Raw genomic sequence first — 22558 nt, 5'->3', positions numbered from 1 at the left:
TTCCCCCACCTGTTTTTGGGAAGTTCATTTTGACTTTGTTCAGGGCACATAGCCCAAAGCGTCACGGTTTGGTTTGGGTCTTTGTTTTGTCTGTGTCATTTTTAATAAAGAGAAAGTGTCCGCTGACCATGCTGCACCTTGGTCCAGTCCTTCAGCCAGCCGTGACACCGTGTAGCTTCAAAAGTATTCATCAATCATCAATTCATTCGAAAAATAATGTTTCCATCATTTGTCGCAATAAAGTTAGTCCCACAAATATCCACCCCTGTCGAATGGATTAAAACGTTGGTGATCCTCAGAAAATGTCTCCTATATCTGCAGTTTCTATTACATGGGTCGTAATATTTTTGTTGTTGCAACATTGCTATGGTCCAAAAAACCTGGGTCAATGGAAACCTGCCTAATGGCAAACATGGCATTCGCCTTTGTTATTGCCAATGAAGTGGATGCTATCGAAATTCCACTTCTCCTACATGAAGCTGAAGATGATCAACATGGTTCAAAGGAATGAATGTTGTGAAGATAAGGACATTCGATACCAGCCCTAGCTCTTTCTAACATTATATTTTTGTGATGGTTTTGCCAAAATATAACCAGGTAGTGAGTGCATAGGCTACTAGAATGAAAGCATATGTGTTTTTGCAGCATATGGGATATACTATGTTGTTGGCCATTACTTCACGCCCTTGTACCTTCCTCATTATTATTTGTGATTGTGCAACATGGAATTGTAACGGATGTGATTAGTTGGAGTCCATGTCAGCATCACTACTGCCTAGAGTGTATTTCTTTCATTCTCAACCTTTATGTGGCTTTTGTCAAATCAAATCAAATTACATTTATTTGTCACATACACATGGTTAGCAGATGTTAATGCGAGTGTAGCAAAATGCTTGTGCTTGTTCCGACAATGCAGTAAAACCAACGAGTAATCTAACTAACAATTACAAAACTACTACCTTATACACACAAGTGTAAAGGGATAAAGATTCCAAGAACACAGGATGAGATGTTACTATCCTTTGTGCAAGCACTTCCAAGAGTTAATGAACAGTGAGCCTGGTGAAATTTGGGGAGCGCATCATCAGTAGTGTACCTTTGGTTCCTAGGGTGTTTCGGCCTTTCACACTATACACCCTCCCCAAAGGCGGCCAGCGATAGGGTGATCAATCCTACGCTTGCGTCCCATTCCCAATTAGTCATAGGAGTTGCCTTGTTGATGATAGCCAACATCCCATGGGACTATGCATGGCAGGGGCATCCTCCTCCCTGAGTCAAGCATTGTTGACCGCATACCTCCTGGCCCTCTCACTTCGGGGCCCAGCTGGGGTCTTTCCTCTTCATCTAGAGCCACTGACTGCTGCCTTCTGCCGCCTCCGATACAGCTTTGATTGCCGAACGCTGGCTCTGGCCCTTAATTCCAAGGTCTCTAAGCAGTCTGGTTGTAGATGTTGCCACAAAACCTCTGCAGCCCACCTCCACTGGTCGGACTTCTGTGTTCCAGCCATGATGCCGTGCTTCGGCAGCTAGATCGGCATAGCGCAGATGCTTTCGCTCATAAGCCTCATCTACTGAGTCCTCCCAGGGTACTGTGAGCTCAATGATGAAGACCTTCTTGAGTGAACGGGACCAGAGCACCATGTCAGGTCTTAGGGTGGTGGTCGCGATCTCCGGAGGAAACACAAGTTGCCGGCCAATGTCAGCTAGCATTTTCCAGTCGCGGGCCAAGCGCAGCTGGTCTCGCTCTAATGGTGTCGAGCCGCGCTTCGGTGGTTTAGCCCCTTCGCGGACAAAGTTTGTCCGTAAGGGGTGTGATGCTGCTGGGGGTGGTAGGGAGTTGGTGGCAGCTCGCTTGTCCTCCAGGGCGGACGCAAGGTTTTTAAGGACTTGGTTGTGACGCCAAGTGTAGCGTCCTTGAGTGAGGCTTGTTTTACACCCTGTGAGAATGTGCCTGAGGTTGGCTGGCATGGAACAGAGGGCACAGTCCGGATCTTCACCATACCATTGGTGAAGATTAACTGGTGTTGGAAGGACGTCATATGTTGCTCTGATGGAGAAGCTCAACCGCCTCGCTTCCATGGCCCACAGATCCTTCCAGCTTATCTTCCTCTTCTCCACACTGTCCCATCGAGTCCACTGTCCCTGTTTGGAAAGAGAGACTGCCTTGGCCCACCTTGCAGCCTCCTCCTGATGGCGTACTTCCTGCACTACCATCTTCCGCCGCTCTGGTGCAGTGGCCTTACTCCAAGCAGCACGGCTAGTTAGCCCAAGGCCTCCTCTCCCTTGCTGAACATGACCCACAATGTCAGCATGTCTGAGGGCTGCTGTTGCCTCCTGGACTGCTTTTCCTGGCCTCCATTTGCGCCCAGTTGCCAAGGTCGGCGCGTTGTTGCTCACCACTGGGTCTCGAGATTCATTCAGTGTCATCTGGAGCCTGGTTTTTGAACACTTGAATTCCTCTGTTAGACTGGTGAGGGGCAGCTTGAGGACACCATCTCCATAGAGGCCTATGGTGGTAAGGCATCGTGGAACTCCGAGCCACTTCTTTAAGTAGCCTGTGACTCCTCTTTCCATCTTCTCCACTGTTGAGATTGGAACCTCATACACTGCTAAGGGCCACAACACCCGGGGTAGGAGACCAAACTGCAGACACCAGGCCTTTAACTTTACAGGTAGCTGGGTGTTGTCGATGGACTGTAGGCTACTACTGATGTCTTTGCGCAGCTGTTGCACCTGGTCTTTGTCCTTCAGGCTTGCATCATACCACCTTCCAAGGCTTTTTACCGGCTGCTCAGACACTGTTGGGATTTGGTCATCTCCGATGAAGAATTTCAGGTCAGAGAGTACTCCCTTCACAATCGAGATGCTGCGTGACTTGGATGGTTTAATCTTCATACGGGCCCAGCTGATGTTCTCCTCGAGTTTTCGGAGCAGTCTCCTGGTGCATGGGACAGTGGTGGTCAATGTTGTAATGTCGTCCATGTAGGCTCTGAGTGGAGGGAGGCGGAAACCAGAGTCGACCCGCTGTCCACCAGCAACCCATTTTGAGGATCTGATGATAACCTCCATTGCCATTATGAATGCCAACGGAGAAATGGTACATCCCGCCATTATACCTACATTCAGGCACTGCCATGAGGTGGTGAACTCTGAGGTGGTAAAGCAGAACTGCAGATCCTGGAAGTACGACTTCACCAGGGTTGTGATGGTGTCCGGTATGTGGAAAAATCTGAAGGCAGACCACAGGAGTTCATGGGGCACAGAGCCAAATGCATTGGCGAGGTCAAGAAAGACTACATGGAGGTCCCTTTTTTCCACCTTGGCCATTTGGATCTGGTGCCAGATCATGCTGGAATGTTCCAAGCAGCCAGAGAACCCTGATATTCCTGCCTTCTGTACAGATGTATCGACGTACGCATTCCTTTGCAGGTACTCGGCCATCCTCTGGGCAATGACCCTAAAGAAGATTTTACCCTCGACATTCAGTAAGGAGATTGGGCGGAATTGGCTGATGTTCACTGCATCCTTCTCCTTAGGGATCAGGACCCCGCCTGCCCTACGCCACACTTTGGGTATTATCTTATTTTTCCAAGCTGTTCTCATAAGCCTCCAGAGGAACCTCAGGACGTCTGGTGCGTTCTTATACACTTTGTACGGGACTCCATTTGGCCCCGGGGCTGATGCTGTTCTTGCCCGTCGAACTGTGTTTTCCACCTCTTTCCATGTCGGAGGGCTGGTCTCAATATGATGTTCCGGGGGTTCAATGGGTGGGATATCTGATGGGATGGCCAGATGTTCATGTCGCTTTGAGTCAAAGTTTGTTGTTCTCAGGTGCTCCTCTAGGTCTTTCTTTGTTGTTTTTAGAGCTCCACTTTTTTCCTTTGTGAAGAGACTTTTAAGGAACTTGAAGGGATCTTTATAGAATCGAGTTCTAGTTTGTTCTTTCTTCCTTCTGCGTTTCCGTAGGTTCTCTGCTCTGCGGAGGGATGCCAACCGGGTTTTGATATCAGCCTGAAGTGCCTCTATGCCCTCCTTTTCCACTTCCGAGGCCTTCTTCCACTGTTTCTTAAGCTGTCGCCTTTCTTGAACGAGGCGCTTGATTTCTTGTTGCCTCCTGGAAACTGGTGGGGTTGGAACCTTTCTCCCGCCTTTTGCCTCTTCCACTCCAAATCTTTCTGTCCCGTACTCATAGATAATGTCCCCCATCCTCTCCAACTTCTTCTCCACTGTGCCTCGAAGTTTCTCGAGGGTCAAGGTAAGGTCAGTATTCACTGTTTCCCACAACTTCTTGTCACTGGCGCCAGGCCACTTCACATACGGCCTGTGCCCTGGTAGTCTCCTCTCGACTGCAGGTCTGGGAGGCTCGGTGAGTTCTACTCCTGTTGTTGGTTCCACCTCAGTTGTTACTTCGGTGCTTGAGTTTACGTCCTCCATGACAGTGGTGCTGATGCACTGCAAACTATGGTTTGCGTCCAGTTGCTGTGCTTCATTCGACTGATTTGATCGCTTTCGCAGAAAGTAATCAATGCGAGGCCTCTGTCTCTCTTTACCCAAACACCCCTTCTTCCCCTGGTGGATCCTCAACCCATGGTGTGATGTAACTTTCCTCCAACCACAGACACATACCTGCATCTGTTTGTGGCCCGCTGTTGCAGCAGAACTTGTGACAGTTGCTGTGGTGTTCTCTTGTGCTGTGCTCTCATTACTCGTAGTCGTTTCCGGTCCAGTCGTTACCATGTTGTCAGCCGATGAGTCATCTTCCGCCCCCGCTCTCGCAGACTCTAGGGGTATTCTCGTATGTTGACTTTCTGTAGCTAAAAGCGGGTGTTTCCAACATACTGCGAAGCATGGGAAACTACAGAAATGGGAAGCTACCCCATGACTGTCCCAGTGGGGTCTATTCCCTCCTGTCAGCCGTCTCTCCGTGCCGCCACAAAGACTTTCCCCTGTTGAATATGAATATGAATATGTACATAAAGATATATGAATGAGTGACGGTACAGAGCGGCATAGGCAAGATGCAGTAGATGGTATCGAGTACAGTATATACATATGAGATGAGTAATGTAGGGTATGTAAACAAAGTGGCATAGTTTAAAGTGGCTAGTGATACATATATTACATAAAGATGCAGTAGATGATATAGAGTACAGTCAGTAAGCATCTAAAGAATCACATTCGATTCAATCACATGAAGGACAAAACACTCACTTTACAGAAAATAATTAGACTATATATGCACTGTACATCAGTTCACATAAGTTATTGAGTAAACAATATGCCAAGCAATATGCCAAGCAGTATAACGCACATGGTATTGACCCCACAACTGGTGTATGGGGTACTTGCTCATTAAGGGACGGTTTCCCGAACACAGATTAAGCCTCTAAAAAAACAGACAAAGGTTATCTCGCACAATGCTTTGGTTCCTACTTCAAGTTGCAGTTGGGTAGGAGCAACTGCAGAAATTTAGAGTCGACTGCAATCGAAAGTTCATGATCTTTGATCATATGGTTGTTGTAAGGGTCATGCAGTCCACATGTGGGAAAATGTTTATAACCATAATGCAAAACACACACAAGATGGTGACCAACGTTTGTCAACGTCTTGACAAAAGTGATCTGCTCGAATGCGCCCATTGCTGAATAGGGCTGAACGGCACAAGAAATCGCTAAGGATCATGGTGAAAGTGGCCGTAACTAGCAAAGGATCATGGTCCATGTAGTCTTTTTCATCCTACCTGTGAGAGTCAACCCGACGCTGCTGGGTGAACGTGCAAAGAGCATGCATGAGGGAGCAAGCCTCCTCCCTGACACAGGGGTTACGTTACGCTGTTCAGACAGTGAAATGCATCACCCAATGGGTTAATTCCTACCGGTTCATGCTGGGGTTCATAGCCAGAAAAAGCGGGTGTGTTGTAGACCAAAGTCAGCGGAGGTGAATCTGCGATAGTAGAAAGTCGAACACTGTAGGCCTATGGGTTTTATAACAACAAGGCTCACATCAACATGGCAGTGTCAACATTTTTCTTTATAAATGTTGACATAAACGTTTCTATATCCCCATATCACACACTCACAAACTGAAAACATAGCGTGTGTACAGTTCATTGGTTAGAGAAAGGTCTCAAATAGCACTTTATATTCCCTGTAGATTTGAATCCTGTTTCAGTCACATCTTTAGTCACGTATCCGTGGGTCAACCAAAAACATCCTAATGATTGGTTGACAAATAGTGCCTCCCACTTGCCAGCCGATGGCTGCATGTTGCAGTTTGTGAGAAGCAACTGCATTGACCTGATGGCGACTTCATCAGAAACGGTCATTGCCTTTGATCTTCATGCCGTCTACATGTAAGCGCAAGTCGGACAATTTATCCCTGTAATGCAACACATTTTGAAAGGCAAAATTGATTCTCTCGACATGTCAACTGCAGTGTCCCAACTTGCTGCCGATGAACCTGGAGTCACCGCCTGCGTCAGTAAAATAGCCATGAATTGCGCAGCCACAGTTTTCAAACCCAGAGGCCCAACAGTCTAATACTTCCTCGAATGCCTCCTGAAGCAGACTGGACAGAACAGACCCAGGGTTTGGCAAGTCAAAGGGAGAAGTGAAAAAGGTTGTCCTTAGATGTTAATTCTCTCGAAATCTAAAGGCAAAACCTAAATTCAAGCCAATGTCTTAAGTAGCTGATACTGTCATTACTACATTCTTGTGAAAGAGAAAAACTTACATGTTTACATGTTTACAAAATCATGATCATGTGTAGACCAGAGTGGGGGAGTAAATTTGCTGGAAAGATTGCGGTTAACAGACTTGGGCTGATATTCCCCCTTAACTCTAATTGCTCTTGTAGGTCGCTCTGTATAAGAGTGTCTGCTAAATGACTCAAATGTAAATGTAGATTATACGAGAGTCCACACATAGTGGGTCCTGGCCCCTCTGTGACATGTTACAACTTTTTATGCATTCTCAACATGTAGGCTCATCCACTTACGAGACAAGAAAATATTGGCCTACCTGTAATGCCAACTATTGAAATCCTCTGTTGGCTTGATTGCACAATTGATAATTCACAACACTGAAGCCATGTGCCAGTACGTGACTTTGAAAGCCTGACTCTATTCAATGCGCTATGATCATTTACAATCAATATGAATAGACATACAAAATTAGGAGTACACAAGGCAATTTGATGCAAAAATACACTGTAAATATAACTTTTCTACTGCTCAATTACTGGAAGAAGCTTGGCTTACTAGTTTGAGGAAGGCAGCTTGTAAAACAATACAACTGTTATTGGGATCAGGTAGGCCGTATTGTCCAATGAGGTTGCAGGGCGGGCCCAAGTCTGCTCAGTGCACACAACAAAGCTACACTAATGTGACGTGCACACAATTGTGCCACATTTTCGGGGGACCCTTTTTTACACTCTTGAGTGCTACTTTCAAAACTACTGGCTCAAAAGTATACAAAACTTTGTAGCATCACTTTAAACAACTGCAGTCATGGTTGCCCTTGTTGTCAACAACCTTGTGGTTATTGTAGTCTTTTGACCGTAGAGAAACAGGAACACCTAAGGTTGTCCCAGGTGAGGCAGGCATGCAAGGGAGGGGAAACTGCTCCTGTGCAATCCGTTGACTGAGCAAGGGAACTTGCCCAAGGAGATTCTCAATTGGGGAAAAGCCTGTCCTCTCCTCAACTCCCCCAGGGCACGGAAATTGATAAGTGGTCAAGTGGTCTAGAAGAGTTTCAATTTGTTAGTAGGTGAACCGATTAGTATGCTCACTTCCTTGATTACCTACTTCGGCAGAGGATGTGCAAGAGTATCCTCCGGGCAGCTAGAGCAGAAGTGTTTTTGAATTAGCTGTTGTTTCTCAAGGGGGGGGGGGGGGTCAAGCACATGTAAAAAATAAATAAAAAAGGATTTCGCTACTTAAAATGTCTTGCTCAACTAGTTACATTTGTTTTTATACATTTACGCATTTATTTGGGGATTCCACCCCTGTAAACAGTAGCAGACTGGGACAAAAAATCGGCCCTGGCATTTCTAACACCATTTTCTCCCTTGTGTTTTAGATTAATGTTGCTTATTATGCTATATATCGATGTGTGCCCGATGCTGCCACTCATCTCTGATTCTCTGCTGGGAGCACAACATCAAGTGGGCCTATAGGATATTTAGTGTGGTCTCAGTCAGATGATCCATAGCCTATAGGATATTTAGTGTGGTCTCAGTCAAATGATCCATAGCCTATAGGATATTTAGTGTGGTCTCAGCCAGGTGATCCATAGCCTATAGTATATTTAGTGTGGTCTCAGTCAGATGATCCATAGCCTATAGGATATTTAGTGTGGTCTCAGTCAGATGATCCATAGCCTATAGGATATTTAGTGTGGTCTCAGTCATGTGATACATAGCCTATAGGATATTTAGTGTGGTCTCAGTCAGGTGATCCATAGCCTATAGGATATTTAGTGTGGTCTCAGTCAGGTGATCCATAGCCTATAGGATATTTAGTGTGGTCTCAGTCAGGTGATCCATAGCCTATAGTATATTTAGTGTGGTCTCAGTCAGGTGATCCATAGCCTATAGGATATTTAGTGTGGTCTCAGTCAGGTGATCCATAGCCTATAGGATATTTAGTGTGGTCCCAGTCAGGTGATCCATAGCCTATAGTATATTTAGTGTGGTCTCAGTCAGGTGATCCATAGCCTATAGGATATTTAGTGTGGTCTCAGTCAGGTGATCCATAGCCTATAGGATATTTAGTGTGGTCTCAGTCAGGTGATCCATACCTATAGTATATTTAGTGTGGTCTCAGTCAGGTGATCCATAGCCTATAGGATATTTAGTGTGGTCTCAGTCAGGTGATCCATAGCCTATAGGATATTTAGTGTGGTCCCAGTCAGGTGATCCATAGCCTATAGGATACTTAGTGTGGTCTCAGCCAGGTGATCCATAGCCTATAGGCCATGGGCTACGATGTGCATGATTGGAGAAGCACAGAGCAAAGTTATATATTTCTAAGATAGCTGCTGGGATGGTGTAAATAAAAAAAGGCTGATTACACATTGCAACGAATATTCCAACCCTGAGCCCTGGCTTGCTCTGCTCTTGCTGATGAAAACCTTTTTTTGTGTGCTGCCTAACCAATGCTGTGCTGTGTAGGCCTACAGTGGCAGTTCAGGAGGAGAGTCAAAGGCTTCTTCTGATTTTTGCTTGCTTGTTAGGTGTAGTGAAAAAAAAACAATTTATTGCAGGCTGACAAGCCTATAGCCTATGTTCTGTTAAGTTTAAGAGGGAGAGTGCAAAGATGAGAAAAATATTTTTTTTTATTTAACCAGGTAGGCCAGTTGAAAACAAGTTCTGATTTTCAACTGCGACCTGGCCAAGATAAAGCAAAGCAGTGCGACAAAAACAACAACACAGAGTTACATATGGAATAAACAAAACGTACAGTCAGTAACACAATTTTAAAATCTGTATACAGTGTGTGCAAATGAAGTAAGGAGGTAAGGCAATAAATAGGCCAATAGTGGCAAAGTAATTACAATTTAGACATTGACACTGGAGTGATATATTTGCAGATGAGGATGTGCAAGTAGAAATGCTGGTGTGCAAAAGAGCAGAAAAACAAATATGGGGATGAGGTAGGTAGTTGGTTGGATGGGCTATTTACAGATGGACTGTGTACAGCTGCAGCGATCGGTAAGCTGCTCTGACAGCTGACTCTTAAAGTTAGTGAGAGAGATATAAGTCTCCAGCTTCAGTGATTTTTGCGATATTTGATAGCATTTGTGATATTTGGTAGCATTTCGTAGTGTGACTGATCTTACTAATTGCATTAGTACTGTACAAAGTTAGAGGTGCGCTATTTTATAGATTTCCCCGCTGCCCTACCTCGGGCTTCCAGTAAGGAGACCTGAGGTCAACCTACCCCCCTCCTCCCTCCCCATCTCATACTTTTGAGTGGGAGACCTTCCCAGGCAGTAGCCTGCCTAGCTCACAAACTATAATCAAGGTGCCCACTCCGGCAAGGTTAAGTGACCCACAGTCCCACACGGTGACATTATATAATTGACGTGACATGCAAATGAGCGATAGAAAATCAATTGTGCAAATGTCACCATTACAATACTTTTTGTGCCGCGCCCCGTGCCGCCCCCGGCAAGATGCCACCCTGGGTGGCTGCCCATGTCGCTTATACCTAAATCCGCCACTCGTGGTGCTAAAACTTGAAGCAGCAGCCAAAGGCACAATCAATCGGAAATTGACAGCTCATGGTGTTGAAAGTAAGCAAATGCGGGTAGGCATAATTCATTTTAAACATCCTCATTTTAATTCACCTGTTTGACAGACGAAATTAGGCTATAGGCTGCTATATCCATAGATTTGTCGGCTAATTCCTCCGACCACCATGCACTCTTTAAATAGCCTACCTCCGTGTCAGTAAAGGGCTGTTAAGTTAAAACCAGGACTCGAATTGAGGGGGTATGAGTGGGTATGCCATAGGCCTACCTTTTATTAAAGAAAATGGCAAGAAGCACAGGCCTACTCCTTGTTAGCTTAAGATTTTGAAGAAAATAAAGCAGATCTGATTTATAAAAAGTGATCTATAGCAGCACTTTGTTTCGCAATGCTTTATGCTACAAACAAGCTATAAAATACCCGGGAAAGACGTGGCACCGATGCATATGGGGATGTCATTGTTTTTTTTGTTTTTTACATTCAGAGGCTAAGCTACAACCTTCTATGGTCAAGGAGACAGAACATTTACCTTGCTTAAGAAGTAATGTCATTCTGTCACTATAAACGTATTAAACTATTCCCTTTCTGGACAATAGAAGATGTTTAAACCCAGACAGCTTTTAGGGAAACATTTGGGATCAACTCTCATTGTGTTACGCCACTGAAGAAGAAGAGTAGCTCGCAGTTAAAGCTGACATTTTTCAGCATTTGTAGGCCTACTCTGTCTGGAGTAGGATGGTAGTCCTAACTTTTGAAAGTACCATGCTCAAATTCCTAGTGACGTCTCAGATTTAATTATTTGTCCATTCTCTGTCCATTCTTAGCCTGTAATTTCGGTAATTTGTGTGGTATTAAAAAATATTCTGCTAATATGTAAATTGACAGAATTGCATGACATTTTTATAAAAGGCATTTTTTTCTCAGACCTGCAAATACAATGATAGATTCTGATCTAGATAATAGAAAATGATCGTTTTGCTAAAAAAAAATGTGACCAGCTCATCTGATATTTGCCTGAAATGCCAGATGGCCAGTCTGCCCTTGCTTGTAAACTCCATGTCTCATGGCACATGAGTGGAGAAGGAGAGTCTCATTTGTTTCCTTGTTTCCTCTCCATGCCTCCACTCAGTTAACTTTTTCAAAACCAGACGAGGAGAGGACAGAGGAGAGGATGCGAGGATTCAAGCAAAACCATTTGAGATTCTCCCAATACGGGTGTTTAGTTGGTTCCAACCTTTCAGTTTTGATAGAGAAGGAGAGGAACAGACATGTGTATGGTATGTCAGGTCAAGTTTGGACTGACTTTTAGACTATTTATCTTGCGTCATCATGCACCTATAAGAAATAGTCGTCATGCACCTATAAGAAATCCTATTTTCCTCCTGGGTCTAGGCTACCTATCACTTCCAGTGGCCGTGAGACATGGTAACCTATAGGCCTATAACCCTTTGACAAAATCATGAACAACACAAGTGAGTGAGTGAGTGAGTGCCTGCGCCGATTTCATTGAGATGTTCATGAACCATTGTTATGTATTATTGAGTGAGAGAACATTCCATTTCCAAGGGCTGTATGAACTCTTATTTGGCGAACAACAACTATATTCATTGTTACTCAATGGAACTAGTGATATAGCCTTTTTTTGGGGTGTGAGTATGCGCCTCAGAACATTCCATTTATGAAACTTTTATCAATGTTTTGTTTCTGTCAAAGTGTCTTTCAGATAGAGTGCCAATAATGGCAGTGGAGATGTGGAGGCATCTTCTAAAAGGACAAGTCCACAGATGTGCGTGTCAGAGGTAGAGAAAGGGAAGTGTGAGGGGAAGAGGGTCACTCTCTCCCATCAGAAGCAATCACGGTATGGTTTCTTTCCACTTCATGACAGCACTTACCTGTGAGCAGGCTGGTGTCATAGACTGGACGTAACATAGTAAATAGAAATTCTGGACACTAAAATTAGTGTGATATATTATGTTTGGCAAAAACAAAAGGAAGTTGGTTGGTCAGGGTGGATGGCTGGGTGAATAAAATATTTTTTGGGCGAATTAAAAACTACTTACCATTTGTTAGCTACTTTGTAATTACAGTAGTTAGCATGTTAGCTAACCCCTTTCCTAACCTTAACACTTTAACTTAACCCTAACCTTAACCTTAACCTTACCGCCTAACCCCTAGCCTAGCTAACGTTAGCAACCTAGCTGATGTTAGCGTTAGCCACCTACCACCTAACTAACGTTATAGCCATACCAAGACATTGGAATATGTAACACATCATACATGTTGCAAATTTGTGACATATTGTACGAATTGAATTCATAACATATCATACAAAACGGATGATGGACATACACAAATGAATACATACCATACCAAACGAAACATACTGTATCATACTAATTTGAGTGTCCCATATTTTCGTTTGCTATGTTACCTCTACCCCTGAGTACAGGTTGCTGTGAGTGCTCTGCACTCAGCCATCTACCTGGAACAGCCTCACTTTACCTACAGTACAGTACCATAACAGATTGACCTTATCCTCAATAGCGACAAAGGCACACACATTTATCCACCACCTGGATGACTCCTGACACTAAATGATGACTCCCTTTATACTAAAGGGATTAACCAAAAAGTCACAGGAAATTTCAATTCAGTCCACCGAGCAAACGGAATTATCAGTAGATAAGCATTATTGAATGTGCTTGTTGGGAAGAGTATTTGCTCAAATAACTCATTGAATGCGCAGTTCAATAAAAATATATCACAGGATTTGTATTCCTGTGATGCATGTTGCAGGAATCGACCGCTGACAGGAGACAGTATGCGCCATGGGTTATTAGCAGTCATTTTGTCATTGATATTGACTGAGAAATTGCCATATACAAAACACTTTGCAGTCCCATTCTGTCTATGCCAGACGAGATCTATGAGATAGCCATGTCGTCGATAGGGGACGCTACTTTATTGTCCATGGATGTTTAGCCTATATAGGCCTACTCCAGATGTTATAACGGGCACAGAGCAGTACCATTGATTGCCTTAATTTGCCTATCAAACGCATACCAATTGCAAAGGTAGCCATTTAATTAAACACCAATCCCAAATAACATTCCTGCACTCACATCTTGCAAATAAATATTGTGATAGCCTAATGTGTTTATGTAATTTGTATGCGGTTTCCACAGCACTCTCTGTATGTTGCTGCCCCGTCGGCTGTGTACAGTTCAGATCTAGGATCAGTTTATCGTCTAATTCAGATCTTAATGTAAACCCAAACTGACCTCAGATCATCGCATAGGGGCAACATCTTGCACTGGTTTGATGGAAGTCTGCGCATCTGCGTTCCTATAGCCCACTGCTTTACCAGTGTTTCACAGTTCTACGAGGAGGGAGCTGTAACTGCAGCTATTCATTCACCTCGGGTCTGGAACCACCACTGTTGGCTCACAACAGTGTAAAGATATAACAGCGCACATTCATTCGAAGTGATATTTAAAATCATGGTCATTCTGACTATTTCTAATCTATATTGAGTGTTTGCTTCGCTTTGGACACTTTTAGCTGGACGGAACATTGCATGAAATAGGCTCTGGGAGGTCGGGGCGATGTTATGAGACGAGCACATCGTTGCTCTGCGCGGTTGGTGTCTGCTTGGTGAGACACCCAGCTATAAACATTATGTATGGAGAAGTAGGCTGCCCATCCGGTGCGCTCTTTGAGAGAAAACATGAAGTCGTCTCGTGAATGATTTCGTTGTACACTTCACGATAAACAACTGTATTAAAAGTCCATATTTCATGTTCAAAGAACCAAAACTATTGAGAGTCGGACAATCTGCAAGATAAAGAAGTCTATCGGACAAATCTGTGTGCAGATAAACCGTGGACGGTTACTACAGTATGCCAGAATGGGTCTACTACGGTTTTTATTTTTCTGTGGACTATTGCACACCCAAATCAACGGTAAGTCCTGATATCTTAACCTTGATTTGGTCTACACGATTAACTTTCTAATACAAACATAGCGTTTTCCTGTTTTTCGTTTTCCATCCCCCCGTTTGATTAGACCACCTGCAGTAACAACAGTATTTTGCATCAGTTGTTCCGTTTATTCCTCATTTCAAAACGTTGGAAAAGACAGGTGAAAAGGGGTTGCACGTGTGGTCTCCCATTGCGCGCTCAATGAGTTCCAGCATGCCGGGATTGCTCCTTTCAACTTGGCTTTGCAGCACACCTGACTATTTTACGAGCAACATATTGTCACTGTGTTATTTGATCGATTTGTTGAAATTGATGAACAGTCATAATAATTAATAATGTATACATATGCTTGGTTTGGGGGTTCCTGATTAATTCCAAAGTTCATTAATTTAATCTTCCTAATTGATATCATGCACGTATATCATTAGGGAGGATATGAAAGGTTTAACTTTGCCCTTGGCTGATAATTTAATACAGCAGTTATTCAGATTTAATTTAATGACATTCTGTGCATGGTTATGAATTGCCCATAGGTGACTCACATATTCAATAGGTGTCCGTTTTCGATTTATTGTCATCTTTTTATATATAATAAGTTGTCATCCCAACATTTTCAAATTTCATAGACACCATTGATGTCCTTCTAACAGCTTCTTAAGAGCTTCTTAACAGCTTCTTAAGAGGAAGCTGTTGTGTTGGTGCATCTATATGCAGGTGGACCCTGAACATCAGAAGACTTGTGTTATGCCCAGTTGATTTGGGTTCTGATATGCAGCTGGTGGAGTTTAGATCCTTTGTCTGAAATGTAGCAAAACTTGTCATGGAGACTATTATGCTGAATGATCTTATGGTCCTTTGATTTGTTTTGGTTTGTAATATGTGGACACTGTGTCCCCTGGTCACAGAACATACTGTAAGCACTGTCTGTCCCTTGAGGACAACTCATAACCGTGTTGTCCCCCACTGGACATGCAGCTGTTGTTGATTATTATGTCCACATTGAGAGCATTGATTTGGTGAAAAAGGAGGTTGGTGCCCCAAGGCGTGGGGGATGTCCCAATGGCTGTTGACTTCTATATACACTGGTGCCCACCCCATTGCTTATTCTACATGGATTTTTTTTTAAACTCCTATACATTTACAATTGGGAAGCATGTGTTATACTGTGCGTTAAGTGTCTACGGTCCATTAAAGTCTCTCTCTCTCTGTCTCTCTCTCTCGCTCTTTCTCTTTCTCTTTCTCTCTCACGCTCTCTGTCTCTCTCTCTCTCTCTCTCTCTCTCTCTCTCTCTCTCTCTCTCTCTCTCTCTCTCTTCATTGATTTGCCACTCTTTTCTTTCTAACTTTGTTAAGTTGGGTTTGAGGTTTGTACTGCCTATGCATGTGTGTTAGTGTTGTGCGTGAAAGAGGGTGACATGGTGGGGTTAGTAGAGGATTTTAGGCACAAGGCCATGGGCAATTACCATTTGTTTGACTGTCTGTGAGTGCTTAAATGAGCAAGGTCTTGGCAGCGCTGTGTGAATGAAAGTAAGCCTGAGATTAAACAGGAAAATGACGAGACGTCGCCAAGTCACAGAGAAAGACACTTTATCATCATCTGCCTGGATTGGAGAGTTTGGCTTGAATAAACCTTGTAGTACTGCAGAATCTTCCCATTGTCCAAGAGGGTCAATAATCATTAGTCTATATGTGACTTACCATCTGGATTCGAAATTGTGTTTTTTACATTGAATAACAGTGGAGACTCAGAGTTAGAAAATGGTATATCATACACTTCAGTTGAGGAACAATTGGAAAGTAATTCTGCTTTGAAAGATGATAAACTTGTAACCCCTCTTGAGAAAATGGCCCTTGAATGTTTTGGTACACCTGATGGAGAGCTCTTCTTTGTCTACACCCACTCAAAATCATTCACAGCTTTTGCACCACCCATCTCTTTAAGGATTCACATGTGAGGCCATGTGCTAAACAATGTGAGTAGTGTAGTAAACAACCAAAGATTTCAAGACTAAAAGTGGTAAAAGTAGTAGCCTACAATGAGGAAAAACTTCAGGTAAAAATACACTCTATCTAGTCCTTGGCCCTATATCCTAAACTGACTTTGGTGCAGGTCATGTTGTTCTTCACATTACCGTCTCTGGCAAACACACACTATATAAAATACAATCAAAGTGTATTTGTCACATGCACAGGATACAGAAGGTGTAAACAGTACAGTGAAATGCTTACTTGTATACTACTAACATTACCAATACAAACTGATTGTCATAGCAGTAGTATGAATCTGCAGGTAGCTAAAGCTAGCCAACTAGGTCCAAGGCTAGCTAGCCAAAGTTAGGCTATAACTAGCAATGCAAATAGTTTTTTCTGATTAGAATAATACTACTACACAGATCATACTCTTAACATGAGCTAGCAAGCCAGTAAGCTAATGTTCGCTCGCTAGCTAACAGTATTCTTTAACTTGCAATGAAAATGACTTCCTGACAAAATTAGAAACTTATAATATCTGAAAATGTAGCTAGACTCTTACCCGTATACATGGATGAATGCTTCACGGCAGACTGGAACCATTTAACTCTGTTTTGTTAATAGCTACATCTTGTTTGGCCATCGTTGTGTCAAGTCATTCCGGTTCACATTGACCGTGGCATGTGCAGAAAAATACCCCATCACAACTTTTTCCAACTGCTCTGTCAATAGCACCTGCTAAATTCAGGGCATCAATGTTGTTGAGAAAAGTAACAAAACTTTTGTAGTTCTTGATGACTAACGTTATATCTTCCAAAAACCCGAGCTAGAAAGGATTATCAGCACATACTGAGCAGCTCACGTTATTGACAGAGTCGTGCTACAAGGTAGACCAATCCAAACGCATCTCCCGGCATGTCCAGCCCATACATTATCTCATCCAGTCATGGCTAGCGGGAAGGTTCCTGTCTTTTTCTGTGGCTAAACCAACTTGGCTCGTAATTTACAGATGGAATACACATTTGTTATTAAGGCACATGAAAGTTCACATATTCCAGAAGGCATTTCTGCCAAAAAAACACAAAACCACGTTAAAATGCCTCTTGTGAAGTAGTGAAATGCGACATACACCTAGCTTAATAAAACAGGTCACATATTCAGTCAATTCCTGATAAGTGGACATTGGGTAAGTGCAAACACTGAAAGTGCACAGTGCAGTTCACCAGTCAGCAATTAAAATACATTTATACGTTATAAAAGTATAATTGTACTTGCACTGTAGCTACAAAGGACATTATGATTTGTGAAAATTAGTACAGTGTGTTGATAATATCAGTGGTTGGTGATGGTATTACTATAACCATTCTTGCTGACTGGGTTCTCTCAGTACACTTCGCTTTATAAATGTTCCAGCCAGCAGCTATGTACAGTAGGAGAGGGATGTCAGCCGAAATGGATGTGACAGTTGATATGGTCAAAGTTAAAGTGCAGAAGGAGATAGTGGTGTTTTCATATGTTTTTATGTCGCCAGATTTCAGCTAAATCCCAGTCAAGCGTATCTATGGCATTACTGCTTTCAGACAGCCACTGCGCTGCTGTCGCCTGGGCGTACAGTTTTACCTCAGAGAGGGAGATAAGGTAACGAGTAATGAGTTTGTCAAGACCATGGCTGCTCTGTTGGGGAAAACGTTATCTCAGAAAGTTCAGGTTGTTGGAAGATCTTTATTCAGGGCTAAATCCACCGGTGGAAGCCATTGTTATAGTGAGCAAACCACTCCTCATACGTACTGTATGCAAGGCTGCAGTAGAGTAAGCCCTTGGTGGTTTTAATCAGCATTAGTCTGTTTCAGTTTCTGTACTGCTCTCAGGACTTGGGTGAAACTGAGTGCATGAATTGCGTAGGCAGTTCCATGAACAAGCTCATTGAACGACTAATGAAACGAAAAGCGTTTTTGAGAGCAGAGATCTTTGGTTATGTGTGATTTTATGATTGTGGTTATAGCTGAATGGATCCAGCCAGCCAGCCCCCATTAGGGCCATTAAACACTAGGTGGAGGTGGGTGTGGGGGAGGAAGGTGGAGCGAGCGGAAGAGAGAGTAAGTTAGACAGGCAGGGAGTCGGCACACTTGAGTAGGCTGGGTATTGGGAATCATCTGAGAGTGGCCTTATGGAGTGTGGTGTCCCAGGGAGAACAGTGGCTGGCAGCTTCACTCAGTTTGCGACGGAGGGAGCCTGCCAGTCACAAGGCTTTAGAAAATCCATCTATTGGAATGGGAAGAGTCAACTGGATTTAGGAAGGTGGAATTGGATTGATTTAGTGAATTTTTACCAGATGCCAATACAAATAGCACTAGCAAAGATGTGTGTGTACTTGAAAGAGCGGCAGATGCAGAAAACTAAACCTATTACTAAAACATATAATTCTGTCATGGCTCAGCTAGTCTCATCATCCAACAAAAGGCTATAGCTCGCTCCCAGGTTACCCTCTTAAGTACATACTCCCATCCTTACACAGAGAGACAGAGTACTGTTTGTAATATCTCATTTATCTCCTTAAGAGTAATGATAGAATAATGTTGTGTGGTGTTGCCTCACTGCGTCGCCGACACAGACAAGGGGAGAAGAGGAGGGTTATGGGTACTGGGTAGTGCTGGAGGCAGTCATGGGAGCAATAATTTTTCCTCCACTTCCAACCGACACACCACACGAGGAATGCGTTCCTGTTGACTTGTTCACGGTGACATCCAACCCTGGAAGAGGGACAGAGAAACAGACTCCTCATTCACCCAGGAGACAAAGACACACATACACTGTACATTTAGATGTCCATGCTGTTATATATCCTAACAGGCACACATGTGCCTACTTGAAGACTCAATTAGAATTAGAGACCGACGTTCACAATTGTTTCCACATTTACTCACAGTTACTCATAATTAGAGGTCGGCCAATACCGATACCGATTATTGGAGGACCAAAAAAAGCAGATACCCATTAATCGGCAGATTTTTATATATATTTGTAATAATGACAATTATAATTATATACTGAATGAACAATAAACACTTTTATTTTAACTTAATATAATACATAAATAAAATCAATTTAGACTCAAATCAATAATGAAACATGTTCAATTTGGTTTAAATAATGCAAAAACAAGTGTTGGAGAAGAAAGTAAAAGTACAATATGTGCTATGTAAAAAACCTAACGTTTCAGTTCCTTGGTCAGAACATGAGAACATATGAAAGCTGGTGGTTCCTTTTATCATGAGTCTTCAATATTCCCAGGTAAGAAGTTTTAGGTTGTAGTTATTATAGGAATTATAGGACTATTTCTCTCTATTTCATTTGTATTTCATATACCTTTGACTATTGGATGTTCTTATATGCACTCATCTCGGGAGTTGATAGGCTTGAAGTCATAAACAGAGCAATGGTTGAAGCACAGTGAAGAGCTGCTGGCAAATGCAGGAAACTGCTGTTTGAATGAATGCTTAGGAGCCTGTTGCTGCCTACCACTGCTCAGTCAGACTGCTCTATCAAATATTAAATCATAGACTTAATTATAATATAATAACACACAGAAATACAAGGTCCTTAATATGGTCAAATCTGGAAACGATCATTTCGAAAACAAAACATTTATTCTTTCAGTGAAATACGGAACTGTTCCGTATTTGATCTAATTTAAATTTATCTTTATTTAACTAGGCAGGTCAGTTAAGAACAAATTCTTATTTTCAATGACGGCCTAGGAACAGTGGGTTAACTGCCTGTTCAGGGGCAGAACGACAGATTTGTACCTTGTCAGCTCGGGGATTGCAACCTTTCGGTTACTAGTCCAATGCGCTAACCACTAGGCTACCCTGCCGCCCCTAATGGGCGGCATCCCTAAGTCTAATATTGCTGTTACATTGCATAATCTTCAATGTTATGTCATAATTATGTATAATTCTGGCAAATTAATTACTGTCTTTGTTAGGAAGAAATGGTCTTCACACAGTTCGCAACGAGCCAGGCAGCCCATACTGCTACATATACCCTGACTCTGCTTGCCCAGAACGCAAGAGAAGTGAGACAATTTCCCTAGTTAAAAGACATTTATGTTAGCAGGCAATATTAACTAAATATGCAGGTTTAAAAATATATACTTGTATATTGATTTTAAGAAAGGCATTGATGTTTATGGTTAGGTACACATTGGTGCAATGACAGTGCTTTTTTCGCGAATGTGCTTGTTAAATCATCACCCGTTTGGCAAAATAGGCTGTGATTCGATGATAAGGCACCACATTGATTATATGCAACGCCGGACAAGCTAGATAAACTAGTAATATCATCAACCATGTGTAGTTAACTAGTGATTATGTTAAGATTGATTGTGTTTTTTAAGATACGTTTAATGCTAGCTAGCAACTTACCTTGGCTCCTTGCTGCACTCGCGTAACAGGTAGTCAGCCTGCCACGCAGTCTCCTCGTGGAGTGCAATGTAATCGGCCATAATCGGTGTCCAAAAATGCCGATTACCGATTGTTATGAAAACTTACTCAAAATAGTCTGAAGGAATCTAAGATAAATCAAGAAATCTGGAAATCCTTTTGACATTTTTGCAGAGGTCTTAGTTGTGCAATTTTACATCCTACTAAAATGTTTGGTGCAGTATTTGTCAAGTGAAAAAATGTTAATGAAAACTAGTTGAATAACAACAAACACTTCATTGAAGTATCCCGTCCATAGTTCCCTCTCCTTGGAGTAGTACTGTTGACCAATCACCGAACGCAAGGGTGTAGACTTCAGCTACCAAACTTCGACTTGCCTCAAGTAAAATATGTGTGTGCTCGAAATAGCTGAAAAACCCCTACCGAACACCAAAACAATAAAAAATGTCACAAAAAACCTTTACCCACTCACCACCCAGCGGCATCTAAGAGGAACAGAGCCTTTGACAGAGTGTGTAAATTAAAAAGCTAATTAGCGATAATCACTCCCTGGCTCCTGTCTGTCAGTGTGGCTATTCAGGCTTGTGTTTTGTGGTGACATGGTGTTCCCTGTCAGGGCCTGGCTCTCATTTATAGGCTTTTTTCTCAGACAATCATCAATCCAGCCTTATCGATATTGTCAGGTGGTATTACTGAACATATTATCTTATGTGGTCGTATGTGTAGCAAATCCTTTTTTCTCCTCTACTCTCCTCTCAGGATCTCGTCTTCGTCAGGATGACTCCCCTCCCCGGATAGTGGAGCACCCCTCTGACCTCATTGTGTCCAAGGGGGAGCCAGCCACCCTCAACTGCAAGGCGGAGGGGCGTCCTGCCCCCACGGTGGAGTGGTACAAGGACGGGGAGCGTGTGGAGACAGACCGGGACAACCCCCGTTCCCACCGCATGCTGCTGCCCAGCGGCTCCCTCTTCTTCCTACGTATCGTCCACGGCCGACGCAGCAAGCCAGACGACGGCAGCTACGTGTGTGTGGCCCGTAACTACCTGGGGGAGGCAGTGAGCAGAAACGCATCATTAGAAGTAGCATGTAAGTCCCACAACTATCTATTTTATGGATGAGTGCCATGAAGTTGGAGAGATAGGCCCCAATGGCCTAGCTGTGTTGCCTTTGTGTATGTGTTAATGATGCTGTTATTGCAAACTCAAAGATATGACCATAAAAATTATATTAGTAACACATTTACATGTTTTATGGGTGGCAATATTACGGTCATAACTTCAAGTTATGTAGAAGCATAATTATGGAGAATAATTGCAGAGAATAATGCTGTGTTGAAAAATGAAATGCTTGCGCGTGTGTGTGTGTGTGTGTGTATTCATACGTTTGCGCGTGCATGTGTTTCTAGACCTATAGGCTCTCTATATAGTGGTCCCTATAGGTCTTAAGAGTGTGACAGCAGCTTGATTTATTGATGGCCATTACTGGGGTCCTAAGAGACTGAATGAAAAAATCATGATAAATTGGTGAAGTCTCTAGATTGTTATTTTATTTGCATTTGACGTTGTGTACTTCCTCTTCCCCTCGCTGGGAAGTTAATGTGGTCTCTGAGGTGGGAGGGGTTGATGTTAAATGATGTGTTGAATTTTTCAGTGCTTTGGAGGTGACTATATGTATGTAGGGGATAGAGGTTAGGGTGTTATATGGAAGGAGCATACATCTTTGTTGAGGGATGGGGACTGAGCCCACATGTAAAATGTGTGGCTGTCATCATCTGTGTAACTTGACCTGACCTATTTGACTGATCCTTGTGGGCGCATGTTTGTGTGCCTTCCATCTTCTATATTCCTCTTTGCGTGTGTTCTTGTGTGCACCGTGCACGTGTGTGCAATCCTACATTCGTGTGTGTGTGTGTTTG

General features: G+C 43.0%; 1 protein-coding gene across 9 annotated transcripts in view; it reads left to right on the top strand.

Annotated features, from left to right (window-relative positions):
- Positions 1-22558, top strand: part of LOC110533890 (roundabout homolog 2) — a 186188-nt gene that overhangs the window by 55807 nt on the left and 107823 nt on the right. For 5 of the 9 annotated variants that reach the window (XR_016483706.1, XM_090186658.1, XM_021618477.3 and 2 more), the window contains exon 2: positions 21403-21729. Coding sequence is in view for 8 of the 9 variants with exons in the window: in XM_090186658.1 (XP_090042784.1) it covers positions 21403-21729 (327 nt within the window). In the remaining variant the exon portion in view is untranslated. Of the gene's footprint in view, positions 1-13434; positions 14214-21402; positions 21730-22558 lie in introns of those variants that run through there. The other 4 variants (XM_021618480.3, XM_090186660.1, XM_090186659.1 and 1 more) reach the window with 2 other exon arrangements.

Source organism: Oncorhynchus mykiss, chromosome 10, assembly GCF_057628025.1.
Source record: "Oncorhynchus mykiss isolate SJ-2025 chromosome 10, ASM5762802v1, whole genome shotgun sequence".
In the NCBI taxonomy this organism is placed as follows: domain Eukaryota; kingdom Metazoa; phylum Chordata; class Actinopteri; order Salmoniformes; family Salmonidae; genus Oncorhynchus; species Oncorhynchus mykiss.
The sequence above is the reverse complement of the archived record's forward strand: the minus strand, read 5'-3'. Positions and strand labels throughout refer to the sequence as shown.